This window comes from Rhododendron vialii, chromosome 4a (genome assembly GCF_030253575.1).
Source record: "Rhododendron vialii isolate Sample 1 chromosome 4a, ASM3025357v1".
NCBI lineage: Eukaryota > Viridiplantae > Streptophyta > Magnoliopsida > Ericales > Ericaceae > Rhododendron > Rhododendron vialii.
Window position 1 is genome coordinate 18,015,139 of NC_080560.1, and position 21,075 is coordinate 18,036,213.

The 21,075-nt window shown below is 36.9% G+C and overlaps 2 protein-coding genes and 1 long non-coding RNA gene across 21 annotated transcripts; all 3 read right to left on the bottom strand.

Moving 5' to 3' along the window:
- Positions 1-1,986: 1,986 nt before the first annotated feature.
- LOC131322745 (WD repeat-containing protein GTS1-like) lies at positions 1,987-9,460 on the bottom strand. Of its 19 annotated transcripts, none has more exons than XM_058354189.1 (7): positions 8,868-9,460; positions 8,296-8,671; positions 7,811-7,884; positions 5,985-6,124; positions 5,041-5,120; positions 4,481-4,555; positions 3,490-4,272 (listed from the first exon to the last, which is right to left on the bottom strand). In XM_058354189.1, the coding sequence occupies exons 2-7, from the start codon at positions 8,299-8,301 to the stop codon at positions 4,219-4,221; spliced, it is 429 nt and encodes a 142-aa protein (XP_058210172.1). In that variant the 5' UTR covers positions 8,302-8,671; positions 8,868-9,460; the 3' UTR covers positions 3,490-4,218. The 19 variants fall into 19 exon arrangements, with proteins under 19 accessions (XP_058210170.1, XP_058210169.1, XP_058210166.1 ...); XM_058354188.1 differs by having other exon boundaries at positions 4,481-4,566; positions 5,037-5,120; XM_058354192.1 differs by lacking the exon at positions 8,296-8,671 and having other exon boundaries at positions 4,481-4,566; positions 5,037-5,120.
- Positions 9,461-11,051: 1,591 nt separating this feature from the next.
- Positions 11,052-15,117, bottom strand: LOC131322748 (probable E3 ubiquitin-protein ligase RHC1A). Its single transcript, XM_058354194.1, has 2 exons — positions 14,899-15,117; positions 11,052-12,211 (listed from the first exon to the last, which is right to left on the bottom strand). The coding sequence occupies exon 2, from the start codon at positions 12,126-12,128 to the stop codon at positions 11,298-11,300; it is 831 nt and encodes a 276-aa protein (XP_058210177.1). The 5' UTR covers positions 12,129-12,211; positions 14,899-15,117; the 3' UTR covers positions 11,052-11,297.
- Positions 15,118-18,585: 3,468 nt separating this feature from the next.
- Positions 18,586-20,163, bottom strand: LOC131322749 (uncharacterized). The gene is made up of 3 exons (XR_009198942.1): positions 19,537-20,163; positions 18,892-19,313; positions 18,586-18,775 (listed from the first exon to the last, which is right to left on the bottom strand). It is a non-coding gene; the product is annotated as an uncharacterized LOC131322749 (long non-coding RNA).
- Positions 20,164-21,075: the final 912 nt, after the last annotated feature.

A 21,075-nucleotide genomic window follows, 5' to 3' on the forward strand; every position in this document is an offset into this window, starting at 1 on the left:
ACAACCATTTACCGAAATGTAGTGGGCTATGGGAGAAAATAAAGGGTTGCGAATAGCGACGCCCTTAAATAATAACTTGAATAATAAATAACTTTTTATTTATTAAAATTCAGAGTTATTACAGCATCACACCATCTTCAAGCTACTGCCACCTCCTTAAACTAACTATCCACTCCAATGTTGTGGACAAAAACCCCTCCTTGCCACACCGTCATAGGATTGGATGTCGCCAGTAATCAATGGACAATAAGTGTTAGGTTGCCCTCGGACATGTACAACTGACTAGGTAAAACCCATATTTAGCTATTTTGCCTAGTCAAATGTTATCTAACATGTATTTTCCAACACCCTCAATAGAGGCGGGTAAAATAGTTTTTCCTATAATAACTCTCCAAAATTACCTAGTTATTTCTCACCAATCTTTATCCCCCCCCCCCCCCCCCCCCCCCCCCCCAATTTCTCTATCCGATGTTTTCTTTCTCCCTTCCTCTCATGAAAAGTAAGAAAAAGAAAACATAAAAAAAAGCAATAAAGAGAAACGACACACAGATTTTTTTCACACAAATCATGCACAGATCATGGTGTGAGGCCCATTACGGGTCCCACACAAACAATCCGATCCATTCATTAGATGTAAAAAATATTTTCAAGGGCCCCCACAAAAAATTAGCTCAATCCGATACCTATAAATACTCGATCCAATCATCTAACTTTTCATTATTCGAAAATCTTAATGACAAGTTGAATGATTGGATCGAGTACCTATAGGTATCAGATTGAGTTAATTTTTTTTGGGAGCCCTTGAAAAAATGTTTTAAATTTAATGAACAGTTCGGATTATTTGTGTGGGACCCATAGTGGGCCCCATACCGTGATCTGTGCACGATTTGTGTACAAAAATATGTGTGTAGCAGCGTTGGAAAATGCACTTTTAAATGAGTAATGCTACTGGTACTGATTGTGCACAGATTTTGTGGTGGGGCCCACCACGGGTCCCACACAAATGATCCGAGCCGTTCATTAAATGTAAAATATTTTTTCAAGAGTTCCTGTAAAAAATCAACTCAATCTAATACTTATAAGTGCTCGATCCAATCATCTAAATTTTCATTCAGATTTTTGGGTAATGAAAAGTTAGATGATTAGATCAAGCACCTATAAGTATTGGATTGAGTTGATTTTTTACAGGAACCCTTGAAAAAATGTTTTACATTTAATGAACCGATCGGATCATGTTTGTGTGGGACCCGTGGTGGGCCCCACCACAAATCTGTGCACAATCTGTGTACAGATTGTATGTACCAGTAGCATTTCGGCTTTTAAACTAGTTAAAATCCCTTGCATTGTTGTGAATGTTCTTTTAATAACACAGATTGAACCGACCCTTTTTTGTTTTGACAATTTCGTTTGTTCAAATACTTTTTGCTTTCATTTGTTTTCTTCAATTAAATTGAAGATATCCTAAATGGTAAAAAGTGGAGAAGAGTATTTTCGTAGTTTGTATTTGGTCATTTAAGAGTTACGGGATGTACATTACCTGAATTTTTTTTCAAAAAATACTAATTTTATACTATGATAAAAAAAACCAAAGAGAAAAGTAAAACAACAATGAAATCATCTAAAATTAAGATACAATCGTACCACAAATGTCCTATGTTACATGAACTCAGGTATTGAGCTGGGATGCAAGTATTTGTCAATTAATTTAATTTTCATTCCGATGATACATGGATATGTTGAGATATTTAAAGTCTGATGCACCGATTTTATTTGGTTATTTACTAGTGTGACTATTCGTGCGTTGCACAAATTTGAGTGTTCATTATAATACTTTGAATTTGAGCTTTTACTATGTGTTCTAATTTCAATTGTTTAGTTGTTAGAGATTTATAAATGGTAAAAGAAAGTTATGATGTTGTGGCGGATAGAGGAGCTGTGGGATCTCGAGTTGTAATTGACAATTTTTAACATGCGAACATGACAAAGTTTCTTTTTTTTTCCAAAACAGTAAGAATTGTATTAATAAAACCAAATCAACCATTACATCAAAAAGATTGGTTCACGCCTAAGCGACTTTAATAACCAACAAGGAGGTCTAACTTCCCAAGTCTTGCTACTAGAACCTCTCAACCCCGGCTGAGCTAACACATGAGCAACCGAGTTAGCTGTCCTGCGAACAAATCGAAACTTACACCGCCTGAACATAGAACCCATCCGGCGAATATCTTCAACAATGACATCCACTCCTGCCGGCCCCATCCTATATTGCTCCACCAACCGAACCAGCTGAAGCGAATCTGCTTCAATGATAAGTGAATCCAATCCTAACGCAACTGCAAACTCCATCGCCTGCCGCCATGCTAACGCCTCTGCACTAAGTGCTAAATCCGCTCTTCCCAAGTGACAAGCACGGGCCGCTACAAAGTCACCATTAGAATTCTGGACCACCATACCTGCACCAGCCACTTCCCCAGCATTCGCCACGGTTTTCCATTCTCCATCCACATTAAGCTTAAGAAATGCCAATCCCCGGAATCTGCCACCTGCAAATCGCATCATTCGGGCTTGATCCCGATCGTTGGGCCCCAGCCTCAACCTCCCTAGACGCTTTCACAAACTCCTCCACATCCTTTGCTGCCATATACATCGCTAGTTGTGGCTCTACATTTTCCCCATTAAAAAACTTCACATTACGGCATTTCCAAATCCTCCAAAGAATCATTGTCAACAAAGTAAGCTTGTTGTCATTGACATTATCAAACCAAGCTAAGACAGAAGAGTTCTCATTCATATTAGGCACATACCCAATTGGAGACAGCCTCCACATAATTTGAGCAAACCGGCAATCAAAAAATTAGATGGGGAAAGGTCTCGCAATCCCTACTACAAACCGGACAAAGAAGCTCCGTAGTAACCTTTCGTCTAAAAAGGTTCTCCTTAATCGAAAGCACACCACGAATACCCCTCCACACAAAATGTTTGATCTTGATTGTAGTAGGCAGAGCCCAAACCTTGATCCATTTCTTTTTATCCTCTTCCTTTGAACTAGATTCACCCCTCATTATAACCCAAACCGAATCCCTCCTCTTTAGCATAAGAGCTATATCGTACCTCGAGCTAACATTATAGATGTCTTTCGAATAATGCCACACAATTCGGTCCACCATATTAAACTTCGGAATGGGAATTGACCGAACAATGTGCACATCATATGGTTGCACCACGGCCCCAAGAACATCCGGCAAAGTTCACTATGGAAGTAAATACCAACGAATCTGGAAGTTAAGCTGAGATTTATAAATTTGGTAACTGAAGCTTGATTAGTCAGCTTTGTTACGTTAAACTTCTATTTGTTTCTACATACACACTCGTTAGATAGAAGTTTGTTATCCTTACATACGCCGTTCACAATTTCAGAGTTGGTAATTGAAGCCAAAGTGACCACATGTATACCAAGTAGATTGTATACCAAGTAGATGGTAGCTCACAATTCTTACATATATCATACAAATTTGACTGAATTTTGGTACTTCCAAAATATAAATTCAGTTTTACATTTGAAAAGTTATATTGCACATGAAATATTCCATACAATAAGTTCCGAACTGAAATACAAACTATTTGAGATTAAGTCCTTAAACCTGCATTGGTCAATGCCACACTTGAAAATCATCTATTCATAATCATAATCACCCTTGTAACTTTCCATTGAACATAGAATTTCATCAAAATCTTTTCATTAATATCATCTATTCATAATCATAATCATAATCACCCCTAGTATTAACTGTGCACAATCTCGTCAAGTTTACCAAGCTGTCCTTCAGCAACCAAAACATTTAGAATTACATTGTAGGTCATTTGGCCTACAATCATTTTTCACCATTTTAGGATCTGTTTGGAACTTGGGGATGGAAGTGGAAAAGGAAAGAAAATAAATAAGAAGGAAATGAGAGAGAAAGTTAAAGAGAAATTGGAGGAAAAATTGAGTTTGCCAACCAAGCAAAGGAAGATAAATTTTTTAAAATTTTCTTTCCTTTTTCTTTCCATCCCCAAGTTCCAAACAGAGCCTTAGAGAAGAGAAATATTGTCTTGCCAACCATCCAACTCTTAGCAAGTGCGTCGATCATAGTGTTATAAGCAATTGAGTTTGGAATACCCTATAAGCACTTGAGTTTGGAATACCCTCTTTCGCTAACATTTCTTAAAGGCATATTGTCAGATCATCAACATAAGCAGAAGCTTGTTTTGATGGTCAGGAACAAAGTGGACCTATCAAAAATTGTCATGTCACTATCTTTAAGTTTTCAGAAAAAGCTCATCTCACAAACATGCATCATATTAAGCTCCAAGCAGAAATGTTTTATCAAATAACCACAATCACCATAGAAAACAACAAAATAACTATGTATCACCATTCATCATAGCCAATTCATAGAGAACTAATACTGCAGGACCCCATAGAAGATTCTATAAGCACCTGAGTAACATCAACCGTATGAGATTCCTCCAAGCATGCAATTTGCTTCTTGGTTCTCCAGTCCCACAAGAATATCTGCAGCAAATCTATCAATTACTTGTAAAGATACAAAAATGAATGAATGAATGAAAGAAAGGCCATATAAACCAATCGCAATGTATTTCTCCCTCTCCCCCTATTTATTAGACAACTTTTGAAATCCAAGTTTTCATAACCTATACATTTTTGGTTCATTTTTTTGGTAAATATAACCTACTTGGCTACATGTAAAGTATTCCCTAATCAGTAAAACTTCAAATTTCTCATCTTTCATATGCTGCCAAATTTATCGATAAAGAAATCAAGAAACCCTTCTCTTCCCAAGCCCACCTTTAACTTATTACTTCTTTTAAGTGATGACAACCTGTCTTACCGTTTTTTCATAATATGATTTCAGATTGCAAAGAAAACAAAACAATAATCACCAACAAAAACATTAACTTATAAGTGTAACATTGTATAATTAACAATGAGTGGTCAAATCCTAAGCCAAAAAGATTTCACACCAGAGACTTACTTACAGCAGCACGCAGATTATCACCTGACCCACCACATGAGCAGCTAAATATATCTTGTGATGGGCCAGCACTAGTGAAGACACCTGCACAACATAAGTAAACACATATAGACCCAAAAACAAAAACAAACCAACTCCATCCTAGCCATGCTTTCCATTCAATTGGTGTGGCTAGCGCTACACGTACCCCATTTGTTAAGTAAATGTAACAAATGTGTATCCTTTTCCCGCAAAAATCCCTCGCCAATTTAGGTCTTTCCCTCCATATTTGCAATTCCATTGACGTAAATCGTATTCTATCACATCTACTCAGTGTCTCTATGCCATGTCTTTCAAGAACAACTCTATTTATCTTCAAATACCAAGGATGAATATGCTTGCAAGCATACTTTGATGAGATAAAATTACACAGCATACTGTGCACTTCTTTTTTCAAGTTATTACACGCATGGACTTACTCCTAAGTTTTATTTTGTAAATGCCTCCAATTTAATGCTATAAAATTTAGATTGCAATTCTGAGTGTACAAAAGTTTCGCATTTCAAACATTCAAACTAAATCACTCAAATAGGCCTTGACGATTTATACTTGAGGACAACTTGGAATGAAAACCCTGCAGACTATATGCTCCTATAAACATGTCAATTCGTAGGAATAGAATTATTTTTTTTTTTCATTATCATATTTCCCACCTTGTTTTATAGGCGGTTTTTAATTCTTATCATCAATGTTAATTCCATCCGCCCCACATAAACATCTATAGCAATAGTAAACTCATAACTCACGTTTTATAGGAATGGTGACATAGATTCTTCTTTTCTTAAATGAGAATGCAAGTATTAGAAAGGAACAACTATCCATTGTTTACTATTATCAGATACAAAACCTGAATATCAAAGGGTAATGTTTACTACAGTATACTAAATTATATCAATACCAAAAGGAAACCTGCGGAGGCGCGAAATTGGTATCGATGACTGGTTAGGAGTTGGGCACTCATGTCTAGGGCATCCAAAGTAGATGTGAATTCTTTCAAAAGTTTCAGCTTTGGAGGCAATCTCACCTTGTGAACATACGACATTCTCCAACTGGAAATGAAATGAGGGAGATCTTGTAACATCAATTCCTACCTCATCAATCACAACTAGATCACATCCAATTTACCAATCCGTTGTCATCCAATTTACAACACCACCCGTCCCCCCCTTTTCCATCTAATCGACTACCCGAAAGTTCAATCAACAACATTTCACCAAGTCTAGTATTTTCAAGCGTAACACTTTATCTATAACTTAAAGCGAGTTCCTACAAAATGTAAGAACTTAACCCAATATTTTTCTCTTACATTTAGCAAGAAGAGAGATAGAGAGGGGAGTAAACATCAATATCTTGGATTGAAAGAGATTAGTCGAAACAGTCTTGTGGAAAACATAACAAAATTCTACACTTCAAAGAGATTAGTCGAAACAGTCTTCTGAAAAACATAGCAAAATTCTACAATTCAATTTATCTAACCTCTAACGAAACCATAGAGTTAGAGCAGGTAGCGGGCAGAAATCTACTCAATTTCACCCAACCCCGAATTTGCAGAAACTCAACCTTTGGACTTAAGTAAAGCAATTGCTAGCAATAACAAAAAGTCCACCAACATTTTAATCTATTCTTAAGCAAATCCGATGGAGAAGAATAGTATGAAATATCCATGCCTTCACTTATTGGATTAGAAACAAAAGATTGCTACAAAAAAGAAAAAAAAAACACTTCACGCCAAAACTTTCATTCCGATGTACAGTATTTCACACCAAACTTATTGGAACTACTTACCAAAAAAAAAAAAACTTATCCAAACATTAACGTTGAATGGATAGAACTTGGCAAAAGAGAGAGAGAGATGTGACTCAGATCGCCACAAAATGAGGTTGATGCGGCTCAGATAAAAAAGTGCTTGGAAAGAAATCCCCTCAACCCAGACGGGTTCTGGTGTTTCCCTAAATCGTAACCCCATGGTTTTGGGTTTTGGTTGTAATTCGAATGTTAAAATCAGTTAATTTGGTTGGAGAGAGGAGGCTATTGTGGTGGTGATTTGCAGAGCTAGGGATACGTTTGGAGGCAGATGGGCGAGAGAAGAGCACGATGGTGGTGGCATTGGTTAACATGGGCTGCAAGGGACGGAGGAGGTCCGCTGGTAGGACGGGGTGTAAGGGCGGATGATGCGGTTTTGGAGGCCAAGAGGGTCATCACCGGCACCACTGCAGGGTGAGGGAATCTTGGTGAGGCAGCCTCAAATGAGGGAGGAGGTGCCATATTAGTGGTCGTTGGCGATGACAGAGGGTGAGGGGCAAGATAGGGGAGAGGAAAACTGTTCAATCCCCCAACCTAAAAAATGAAAAGGAAAAGTGAAATGTCTCGCGAGAATGGTGAGGAAAGAGAAGGCCTAATCCGTTGGATCAAAGTGAATCCAAATCACTCTCAATCCAAGATATGAAAATTTATTTTTTGGGCACCACACCTTCCTCCCTTGTAATATAGATAAGCTCAGTAAGGTCTTGGGAGTGCGTCAATCATTCGTTTACCGCATGCCTTGAAGTGTAAGTTTTCCACTAAACTAAAATCACTCCAGAGAGATCCATAAATAAGTTTATTGTAGACTCAAATGATACAGAAAGCTTCAATCTTTTTCAATAATGCTTTCTTCATACAAATAAGAGAGAGAAAAAAATGCTGCACTTCAAATAAACTCACATTACCGAAGAGAGATACAACAGTAAACTCACACAACTTTCAAGAGCTGCACTTCAAATACCAAAGGCTCATTGGCATGAGACAAAAGACTGTGTTGAGGGCCAAACTGCAACAAACAATCATTACGTAACAGTATGCGTAAGACGTATGATCTATCAGTATGTATTATGCATAATCTCGATTAATGACTGTTTGAGAGCATTAAAAAGTAATACTGTCAAGTAGTCATCAATCCTATATGACTGACTTAACCTCAAGTTCAATTTTAACAGTAGTTGCAGATGTTAAAGTGAACTCTTTACTCTTTAATGCCATGGGATGCGGCCTAAGTGCTTAGATCAGAGATTACTACGTACAGCCTATTAATTGGTAGCTTGATTTTTTAGAATCGAATGTTTATGAGTTGTCTTCCTTTTGGTTTCTTCACATCTGCGAATTGCTACTCCTCAAGAATCCTTATAATTAACTTTCGTTCAAATGAGGTAATGTGTTTTACACTGATAGGCTCACAACTTACCCACATTCACTATCTGCTATGGTTTATATCTTCTGTGACTTGTGTTCCTTCTTCTTCTTCTTTTTTCTAATTGTTTGTTTTCTGTCCTGCTCAGTTTGTTCCTTATTTCGTTGTAGTGGATAAGCAGAAAGAAATATGAAAAAATGAAAGAAGGGACACGAGGGAGCTCCTCCTGCAGAAGAGGCCAACAAGTGCCCAAAACAAATAGCAGTTACTTGGAACAAAAGATAGCACGAACTATATAAAATAACACAAAGTGCTTATTTATCAATGAAGATGATAAGACGTAAAAAAAAATAGCAAAACCCTCTTCAGGAACTGGTTGCAAGTACTCATAAATGTATCCTGTAGACAGAGGCATTAATGCTCCTCTTCCCTGAAATAATAACCCAAGTATGTTCTAGGTTTTTAGATAATTCTTACACGATAGGAAAAAGTAGGTACTATTGGTTATAACTGTGGTTTTGCTATTTCGTTATAGAATCTAAATTTATGCCCCAAAATGAGGTTTTTCTAAATGATTTTGTCGATAACAATCATAGATCTTTTAGAGATGAGTTTCTTGTATTTACCTCCAACCTTCATGCCGACCAATACCTCCATCAGGCCCTTTCTAATCTGTGAAGGGAAACTATTGTAGATGAATCACGTAACATGTAAAGAATGATTAAACGGGTTAAAAAGCATGTGTGTTGATCCACTACATGTATCAAAGGAATAGAATAGAACAAACAGATCTTTGAAACAATATAAAGACAACCAATTTGTGACTTAAGGTCTTCATCCAAAAAAGACCCTCGTTGCATTTCAAAGATAAGCAAGACTTTAGAAAGAAGTGGAGCTAACTTGCTTCTCTTCCAGAGCAAGTACAACAGGAGAGCTTTCTCCACTGAATTGATCCACCGTACCGCAACAAAATACTGCTCAAGTTTAAGAAGATAGTCTACACAACAGCTAGGTTTAAACAAGTTCAGAAATCATATCACACAAAATCGAAATTAAATAATAAAACCTAGAATTTGTAGATTGCGAAGGTAATGAAACAAGACTTTAAATCCCCCACCAAAACCCTATCATAATTGAGTTGGGGAGTACATCCAAAAAATTGAGATGGGATATGCACAGATCAAAAACTGAGAGGTCACAAAATTTTTAATCATTCTTGTAATTTCATTTCATTTACCAAAATTGCATAGCAAAGATGGAGTCAGGGAACAAGTGGTGGCGGTAGCCACGACAAGGATTTTTAAAAGAGCAATTATTATATGTATGAAAAATATTTATCCTCAAATTATATAGACCCACCACCATTAGATTTTTTCTCTTAATTTTTGTTATATAGAAAGTCCTTAATGCTCTTTTTTTTTTCTAAGAAAGGGGGCCCAAAAAAAGTATTCCAAAACTAAATTCAATGTATAAAAGATGAGGTCTAAATTAAGGCGAAAAACTTTACACTTTGCTTTTTTGCATACTATTCAAGAAAAGACAAAAAGGAAAGGAAAAAAAACCCTATAGGCGTGCACAACTTCAACATTTGGCATATTGCTCTAGATTTCTCAAACTTCATTAGAAAAAGATTATATATTCTTCAATTTTTCTACATTCAATTGAAGTTAGAGAAATTATTATGATTTTAATCTCTTGCTCAATTTGTCTTGAGCAATAGATAGTATTTGAACTATACGGAAAAAAAAATACTAAGAGTATATTGGTTTGTGTAAACTAAGTGGTAGTAATCATGGTAAAAAAATAATTGACTCAAGTCCTCAAAGTGTTGAACACCATAAAAGCGCACAATCTTCACAAAGCGCAATTGGAATTTCGACAATTTAGCACAAATCACGTCGGCTTAAAAGTCCTAGAGTTGAATTGCAAGAATTTGATCTATTTACGTGCATATGAAAAACGTCATTTACTATAGCTTTTATCTTGTTATTTTAATTTTTCCTAAAGTCGATCACTATTCATATTGTAATTCAACTTTTTGTCATTTTAGTATACATTTCGTCATTGCTAAGGTAAAAATTCTGGCTTTGTTCCTGTGGAATGGACATAGAGATTTCTCAAGAATTTTTTCCCGCAAGGACTATTAGAGTTCCAAGCTTGCAAACGATTCACCGAGCTGTTCGCGAGCAGCTCAAAGCTCGGCTTGTTAAAAGCTCAGCTCGGTTTGGTTAGAAAAAAAATGGAGCTCGACCACCATTTTTGCCTCATTCAATAAACAAGCCGAGATCGAGTTAGGCGTTCTCTGGCGTTTGTGGGTATAAGCTGGCGTTTGTGTGTATAAGCTTGCTCGTCTATATATGCTCGTTCGGCATAACGACCCAACTCAAAGCAAATGCGGGATTGGACAGGTTGCTGTTTCTGTTTTCCCTTTGGGCTTTGGCAGGACCAAAGCTCCGATTGCCTTGATTTTCCAAAAGGAATTGAAAAATACCCAGACAGATCTCTCTCTCTCTCTCTCTCTCTCTCTCTCTCTCTCTCTCTCTCCGCGCATCACCGGAAACAACGACTCTCTCAGTCTTCCTTCCTCCGCATCACCAGAGAAGACGTTGTCGTCATTACCGCTGACTCCGGCTGGATGGGCCCACCAAAACCCTCCTCTTGTGTTAGTTGAGGAGCAAAGGTGGATGGCCAAGCCAGAACATGGGGAGTGGTGTGTTAGTCTGTGAGTAATAAACCTTTAAAGAAGTTCCAAATTTCCTGACAATAAACTCCATCCAGTGGGGATATCAAAAGGGAGAAACAGCAAGGAGTAACTCAAGTCTTAGCAAACGGCAGATTACCAAAACAACAAACAATAGCAGATTTTACACTTCCAGTGATAAAGAAGGAAGTTGGAACCATAACTACCGAAAACTTACATTCATGGTTCAAAAGCAAACTCAAGTCTTGTGGACTCAAAGGTCCCAATCCACTCCTAATGCAAAATGAGCAATTTGCTCCACTGAATTGGAGTTGATAACTTATGCTCACTCAATACACCCCTAGGGTGACTTTGTTCACGTGGTTGACGAGCTGCTTCCTCTTCTGTTGTAAGAGCTTGACTCAGATGATCCGAAAGACCGGAATAAAGAAAAAGGATTCCAAGTCCCCCTGTTCTGACCTCTGTTTTCTACACCATTCGCATTCCTGTTCCTACGAATATCACCAGATCTGTGCGGTGGAAGTTCCTGCCGGCAAACTGGGCAAGAATTGTGCTGAACTAGCCATGGAACAATACAATCTGAATGGTATATATGTTTACACGGTAGTTTCCTTGCGTGGGACCCCAACTCAAATTTCTCTTTACAAACAGCACAGTGCGCGTCAGATCGAAGATGCTTCTGAGAAATTTTAACGGTTGGGATCGCATCAATCGAAGCTTTGGGGGCGGGGGCAGGGCCACTTCGATCTCTTGTGAGCTGCTCGATGAATTCTTCCAGCCCGGGACCCACAAAATAGTCTCCGCCATTTCCCCGCCTAACTCCGACAGCCTGATTAAAAAGCTCTTCAAGCCCACTGTCTGAGGACACCTGGCCACTGAAAAGCAACCAGGGGGCAAAACTGGTATGTTCAGGGTGTGAATCCAACCTCCCTCTTGTACCACCATTGTGGTTTATTCCCACTATTCGATCTCTCATGAAATTCACGAAAGCATCCATAAATCCTGGCCTTTGGTCATGATTTTCAACTTCTTCATGGCTAGAATCTAGGGACAGCTGATTCACACTAAGGACATCATCAAGTTCTTGAACAAATCCTCCACGACAATTGGCACAAACTATGTTTCGTCCGCGGAGACTAACCGGTTGCCTACACGTGTAGCACCAATGGGTTCTGCTACTAGACATCCTTACTCTGGAACTTTCTCACTCTAACTCCAGACCTTGCTCCCTTGAAATCCTTGTCAAGGACTGTTATCTCCACATAATGGCTAGAAATTTAAAAAAAATAATGCGTCACATCTCACAGCAAAAACATATTCAGAATATCGTTCAGTAAAAGCGTTACACAACAGAACAAATAGTTGCTATCATAGCACTGACGGTTCATCTCCACATCGGGAAATTTCCAAAGTGAGAAAACACTGAAATGTGTTGAGCTCAAAATTCTGAGTACGTACTACAGATAAGTGAGACAACCTTGGAATCTACGAATAAGTTCACAATATATGTAACATGGCATGGGTTGACAATATGTCCCTAATCTTTTAAATCATCGCACAACGACTGTACTTACATCCTGCGGGTCATGTTACTTAATTGATGTTATAAAGTTCTCTTTTGGAGTCTTTCTTAGATTGACCTTCTCTTTCGAAGTCGTTAGTATGCCTTGAATATTAAAAAACTCATGTTAGCAGTCTTGGTTCTGCTAGAGAAATATCAGAAATCTATATACCTGCAAGGCTGCAAGGAGCCTTCTTACTTCTTAGTATGATTTTGAGCTACAAAACTTTTCATTTTGGGTTTGTGTGGATCAACTGTACACTTGCTAGGGTGAAGCATTCCTCCATTTTCCCTTTTTCTTGTACTCTTTGTGCTTCTCCTCAACACACTAAATTGCTAAGTTACTGTTGTTGGATTGATGTTTAAAACAACAAAACTGCTCCACTTCCCGATCCAGAAACTCCACAATATCAAGTGAATCAGACCGTCCCCTTCCACAACAGTCTATCACCTACACTAATTTATATGTCAGCATTCTAAGTAATCCTAGAACCATACCTTCAAGAAAGTATGCTTCACAGAATCACAGGGGTTGCTTTCCGGACAAAATGGTGCAACAATGCAGTTTCAATAAGACGTTAAATGGATGTATATTGCTTGGGAGATGGTACATTAAAAGTTTGGTGAGGTAACCTGAAGATCACAATGCAAATAGCCTAGTCAAACTTATCTTAATTCCCTTAACTAATTGTTGCTGGGTACCAATTATTCAATATAATTTTGGAGATATTTGTTTTATGGAGAGCAAGGCTCCGGGTTGTTAGAGGCAATGTCAACGCTGGCAGCAGCAAACAGCATCAAAGGTGTTATGTACACCCAAATCATATTCTGATACTAACCAGTATTCTTTCCCTTTTCCTTGATGTATCTTTTGCCAAAACAGCATAGGAAAGGACAAGAAAGTTGGAATACTACAGCGTAACAAGGGGTATAGGATCAATGGCATTTCTACCCTGAAGTGAACAAAAAAAAAAAAGCTAGAAAAATAAGTAAACAAGGACTAAATACAAATAGACAATCCTAGAAACAAATGACTGCCCATCTTAATGTCTTAAGTTCTAAGTTCTTAAACTACAATCTACTTAACCACTCCATACCCAACATAATTTCAACCCAATGTATTACATACCGTATTCGTAGTCCAAAGCCCAAACCATCCTCTCACATCAAGGGGCATTTTCCACTAATCTAACCCAACCCGCTTAACAGTTCCATTGAAGTCAAGGCAGCAATGATTCAAAACAGTGGCTTGAAAACTCATCGTGGGCAATTGGGATTTTTTGTATACGAATGTTTGTTTTGTCGTTATCTTAACTAGTGTCGGTGCACACGCAATTTCGAGAAAAATTCCCTCAGGCTTAAAATGAAGCCAGCAGAAGAACAATAAAACGATAATTACCAATAAAGAAAAAAGCAAAAAGACAATGAAACCAGAAAAACTAACTGAAAACTAAAAATAGAAATTTTACCCAAAACACCAATTGCAAGTGTATCTATGATCTATCAATTTGCAAGGAAGGGGATTGCCAACCAAAAAACTGAATGTGGGGGTTGGACTAAGACAAGTGGCAGACAGCCTCAAATGGGAGTCCACACAGACCCCACCAACTAGTGCTCTCGCTTTATAGATAGAATAGATAGATAGATAACAATAGTTCCAGTATATTGGAGTTTTCTTTTATTTACAAATGTTTTAATAAATCCATTAGAATTTAGGTTTCTTAATGACTACCCTGGACACAATTCCAAGCAGCTGCCACAGTATAGGATAGTGATGGTCAGTGATGAGAGTAACAGAGAGTTAAGTAAGACTTAAGATTATATCTTCCTTCCAAAGGCCTTCTTTTGCAGCAAAATTTGACACGATGTACCATATCTTACTAAATTGTGATTTCTTATTGTTGTTAAACATGTACATCAGGTTTACACCAACTTGCATTTTCAACAGGATTTACACCATTTTACATGGGGATTACACCAATCTATAAAAAAGACTAAACAAAACTTCGGCTGGTTAATGGCAGTTTTCCGAGCTGACCAATCTGAAGGAAAAAGCATAATAATTTGCAGCAAATCTGAGGGGGCTTTCTAGTTTATCAGCAAAACCATAAAGAGTTTGTTTGCTGAAAAGCAAGATAAACATGGGAAAGAAATAGAATATTAAAATCAATGTATTTCATAGTGCAAGAAATTGTTTTCGATCATATCAAAGTTCCATTACCATATCTTACTAAATTCCTCTGAATCCGCAGTAAACTGAGAAAATCTAAAAATTTGCATCAGACCCATTGTAACAAAGGTCTCTAAGAACATACATGCAAAATCTGAAAATTGAACTACATTTTTCCCTAATGCATAAAAAAACTTAAAGATAAAATCAGAAGACGTAGTGTACCTTTGAGAGTTAGAGAATGGAAAGTGGATGTGGATCGGAATGGATACGAGAGAGAGAGAGAGAGAGAGAGAGAGAGAGAGAAACCCTAGGATGGTGGGAAGATGATGGATGGGGATGGGAGATTCGAGTAGAAACAGAGCAATGGTGGGGTGGGGTGTGAGAGTGAGCGAGATCTGGTAAAATAGAAAACAATGGGGTAGTTTTGCAACCTGTCAGGTGTCATGGTCTGTACATCTGTGGTGTGCACGTGGTAATTTGACTTTATCCCATTGGGCTATTTACGGGCTCCTAAAAATATTGTCTTATTTTCGGGAGAGCAATTTCGTTCATCCTCAACGAGAGTATGCTCATTTCGTGTCTCTTTTTCTAATCGAAATCGTTCAGTTTTTGCTGGTACATTTTCTTAGATGCCTTGACAAAATTCAGCTCAATCGAATATCGATAAATGCTTCATCTAGGAGTTTATTTATTTTCTTTAAAATTCTTGACTGAAAAGTTGAATTTTTAGATCAAAAGCTTACCAATCTTCTATTAAGATAAATTTTTGTATAATCTCCTACCAAATGAATTTAAACAATATGAACGGTTCTGATTATGATAGTGAAATACGGAATGAACATACCATCACAAGGGTGAACAAAATTAATCTCTATTTTCAGGCAGGAACTTATCGAGAGTCTCCCTGTGGAAAAGAAGGAAAATACTGTAAGAAGGAAAGTTTATAGGAATATTTTGTTGTTCATAAATCTTTGTTTGATTATTTTCTTCTTTTTTTCCTCTTAAAACAAACAAAGGAAGAGGATTTTTTTTTCTTTTTTTGTTCCATTCATTTCCATTCTTTTCATAGGTAGAATTTTTTAAACCCTAAAATAAACTATTTTTGTGTAGAATTTTTTGATATTAGTAAAAGCAATTACTACCAAAAGATAACGCACGGTAATATATTATTTTGTAGGTATTTCCTATGAACATAACTAATGTTAAATTATGGAATGGAGAGAATATATTAATGAAAAGGAATGATCCTCTTTCTTGAATGTCTCGGTGTGCCCATTTTCCGGTCATTCTGGGTTCATTCAATTTTTAAACCTCGTCAAGATCATCATGTTTGTTGAATACAATTTAATTTTCATAACATATTAATCTTTTTTTTTCTAAACCTATTAATCTTAATAAAAAGAGTTTTAAAAACACTACATCGAAATCAATTTCTTCCAAGATGAATGTTGTTTTTGGCTAATGTTCTCAATAAAATTTAAAAAGTAAATGATGCCTATCATCAAAATAAACAAAAAAAAAAAAAAAAAAAATAGGGTCTTACTGGACCGGAAGGGACCCAATCTCTTAATTAGAATGGTTTTTTTTGGTGAGGTGGGATGTGAAGCACGACATTAGCTGGAGTCATTATATTAACATTGATAACAGCATCCCATTGTAATGGATAAGTACATTTAACAATAATGCTTAAAAAACACCCTACATTGTAATAAGCAAAGTTACAAGTCTTTTAGCAAATAACCAAATTCCACTCATTCCATAACCAAACTTAACAACTTTTATCAATAACCAAACTCAAAACTCAAAAACTCCCCACATTGGAATCGTCTCATCGAGACGAATAATTTGATGTGGTTGGGTGTGTGATTGGAACTCGTTTGCGATTGGACAAATGTGCATTGTGTATTATGGGGGAGTTTTTTGGTTAGGGATGCAAAAATAATTAATGTAGAGATAGAGATTGTTAAGTTTCATTATAGACTAAATGGGTAATCAAATGCTGGCGTGACACATTTTAATTATTGGTTTTCAACTTTTGATTATTACATTGGGGATGCTCTAATATCAAGGTAAATTCTATCCGGCCAGCTTTGCCTAAATGGAACAAATTGTAACTTAAAGTTGCTATGAAAAGAGTGTTAATGCTCATCGATCCAAACTCAAAATTGAAATATAAAATGTATGATGACTTGTAGAGGGCATTCTAATTAATGATGTTCATACCTATATCATACATTAATAAGAAAGGTCTTGTGATTTCCCAGTTGGCTACCCTTTTCAAAAAGGATTCTAATAAAATAAAAATGAACTATATCTTCTCTACAAGGAAAATTTGAATTCTCAAAAAATCTAAACATTTTCCCCCTCTCTCTCATCTTTCTTAAGACAGCTTAATATTTTAGAATTTGTCATTCCTAAACATATGTATAAGAAAGTTTATTTCCGCTCACTCAAATACAAAAAAAAATTTGAATAAGTTAGAATAAAACTGTTGATTCGTTCATTCAAATACAATGACTGATCCGCTATAATTTTAGAGAATCCACTAATTTATAAGTTAAAATCCTACTGACTTAACCTACCGTGATTTGGGGTATGATACCAAGTTTTGAAAGGAAAATGAAAAGTCTTTTCCTCCCTCTATTATCTACATTTTCTCCCTCTATCGGTGTGATGTATGTCCATGCAATTGATTAAGTGTCATGAACAATCAATTAAAGACAAAATTTTCATAATCACCTATTTTTTTAATTTTCATCACACCATTCATTAATTTCAATATGTAACCTTAACCCTGAAAATAAGGTTTTTATTTCACCTCCAAATTTGTTGTTGATCCTTATCCTACCAATTTGAACATGTACAATAGAGCTTGGGGGCAGCGGGTGGGTTAGAGTTTCTTTCTATTAATCCCGCTTAGGAATAAAAGCAGTTTACATAATCATTTTTTTTGAACAGCGCAGCAAAAAAATTTATTGATATGAAAAAAGGATTACGAAGCAAAGCTCAAGTTAGCAAGAAATCAATGGAGCACCCTATGGGTCAAGCCCAAATCACCAAAGGAGTCTAAAATCTGAACAGTTTATGTAATTTATAATGTCGCTCTTTTATTCTGTTGTATGTGATAAATAGTCATACAAGCAAAAATCCGTGTCATGCACGGCATAAAAAATACAATTTTTCTTTTAAAATTCACATTAAACAGTATTATCAATTTTGCATAGTTATGCATGAAAACAAAAATATCCATATAAGTATATATACTAGGTTCCAGCCTCGTGCACAGCACGAATGTTGTGCCCGTTGAAGAGAACGGGTTGGAAAATGTTAGAATGACGAAGGAGGTCGCAAAAGATCAAGATAAAAGTGGGAACTAAGAACAAGATGAAAGAGCTCACAAAAGAAGCATAGTGGTTGAATATTAAGATTTTTCAATGAGTGGCATAGTTTATAGTCAGGGTATGGTATGCCAGCAGCATGATTCAGTTCTTGATTGTAATATGGTGATGGTAATGTAGCCGGCAAGCTGTACGATGTGATGGCAGTAGATTTTATGCAACAACATGAAAGGAGAGCAAAATAGCAGAATCACGATGCGTTTTGATTGTATCTCACCAGCAGCAACAGAATACAGCTAAAATATCAGAATATTTTTAACCGCCAGACACGAACAAAGAGATGTATAATGTCATCACCGCTAAACAATCGCATAAAGTTGTATCTATTTTTAACCAACAAAGACAACAGATCAAACTGGTGGATAAAATCAGCCATTCGAATTTGTTACCTATTTTGCTCTAAACCTAAAAACATCATTAAACTTCCATGTTCATGTAGACTGAATAAACTATAAAAATCTTTAACTCTCCTCTCTATCTACCTCAAAAAACAAGTAGCAAAGAAGAAAACTAAAAGGAGCAAAATATTTCACACTTTTAATTACTCTCAACAGAGAAACCAACAAAACATACAAAAAAGAAAGAACTAATAAGGCAAGTCTACTTTCTGGGAACTGATTGTCATCTTTTTTGCCATGATCCTCTATCAGCGACTTCGATTGCCCAAAACTTTACTTGTTAATCTGAAATGAAAAGAAGCCCTAAATATTTAACAACAGGAAATTAATTTGAGACTCAAATATAATGAACATATACACGAAAATTAGAGCTAAAATATATAAGATTAGTAAGGAAATCTAAGAGAGGAAAGTAATACATATATGTATGATGAGTTGCTCAGATCAACTGTTCTAGACGAAAAGATGGTACATCTATTCACTTCAACAAGCAAGATTACATAGGGCTGTAAAGTATGAACAGTTATTGTGCTAATATTTTTTTCAGAGATTTTTTTTTTGAAAAGAATTCTTTCAGAGATAATTGAACCAAAATCTACAAATAAAATAAAATAAAATACAGAACAAGCACTGTCAAAGGTGATGGTATTTGATTGAGATGGACAAACAACATGTTACAAACATGCACATATAGATTCAATCAACAATTATGAAATCGAAATAGATGAACTTGTCCGAGTAAGGTGGATATTTATCGAATTAAGGTCATCTGAACCTCATCCATCTGACTTCCATTGATGCTGGTCAGATTCGCCATGAAGTCAGTGTACTCGGAGATGATCTAGGAACCATCAGAATATTTTTAACCGCCAGACACGAACAAAGAGATGTATAATATCATCACCGCTAAACAATCGCATAAGTGTATCTATTTTTAACCAACAAACAGGAAAAACAAAAGAAAGAAAAATGGAAACGGTAGGAAAGCAACTTCAATTGATCAAAAGATGGATCCAAAAAAGACTAAAGGAAAACAAAAAAAGAAAAAATGCAACGATGACTACCTCTTCGTATGGAGGGGTCAAGAGTAGCCAAACCAAGCTTCCAATAGAACCTATGGTCATGAGGAAAGCTCCAATATTCCAGAGGATGTGAAGATAAGCTCCAACAGCCAAAGCGATAAGAGCACAACATAGAGACAGATAAACCTGCAAACCAGCAACATACGTTAGCTAATACTTGTAAAAATAAAACTGAAATTTGTATGATAAAAACCATTAATTTTACTCATCCACCAATCAGTGCTTAAAGCTCTATACATGAAAAGATGAACGTCTCTGTCAACACAGTCAAAATCACGTCTAAATTCTCTCTATCAACTGTTAGTAACGCAAAGAACCTAACATAAACTACCCTCATAATCATAATTTGAAGAAATAGCTTTCAATAGAAATTACATTAGCCTATACGGTAGGTCACATTCGCAACTGTCCTAAGTTCCTAACTCCCAAGTTAAATTAGCTGATATAGTGATCGAACAATCTGTAGGCCAAAAAATCCAACAACGTTTAAACGAACACCAAAGACTATTGTTGATTCCTTATTTTTCCATTTGAGTGCACCCCAAAATATTCGTCCAAGAAACGAAAACTTCTCTAATTTCTGCAGCACTAGTGAGAGAGAGAGAGAGAGAGAGAGAGAGAGAGAGAGAGAGAGAGAGAGAGAGAGAGAGAGAGAGAGAAAATCCTCACAAATTGTATCCCATCGAGAACAGCATATCGAATCGGAACAAAACTACGACCATAGGGGGAAAAATTCAAAAAAGAACTACATTTCGGCAACATTATCAAATAGGAACCCTGATTTCAATCGAAAGCACAAACCCTAATTCCTCAAATCGTGAATGAAAACCCTAACGTCCCAACAAATTGCCCTTGATATATGCTGATTCCTCCATCCACATGACTATCATCAATCAAGAAAAAAAAATTGCACCGTCGCATCCCCCCAAATAAAACAAAATTCAGCACTTCCTGTAACAGGGGAAACAGGAACTACAGTCCACCACCATCAAGCCTCTTGGCTGAGTTGGCTCTCCCAACCCATTCCGTCTCACCGCCTGCCGGATCAGGTCTGAGTTCTCTTGTTATCAATCGATATCAGATCAACAAACAAAATAGAAAATCAAACAAAAGCATATGAAACCCATCATCGAGAAGGCGAGAGAGATACTAGTTAATCGGCGATCAAGTCGTGGAAGAAGTGTTTTTCACAGTAGGTTTTGTCTTGAAGCTTCCAACCGCAGTAGCGCCACAACTTGCCGTCGTTACGGTGGCAACGGAGGTAATCGGGAGGAACGGGAGTGCTCATTGCTTCCTCCGCACGTTGTCGTTCAATGGGGTTGACCAACCCCCCCCCCCCCCCCCCCCACTCTCTCTCTCTCTCTCTCTCTCTCTCTCTCTCTCTCTCTCTCTCTCTCTCTCATGTTTTCAAGTCGTCCTGGTGTGGATTTCGGGGGGCAATTACTAATCGCCCCCCGTGTCAAAACCCCCCGACACAGATCACTGTTTCTCCCTTTTACCCCCGGCCCCACCTCCTCTTAA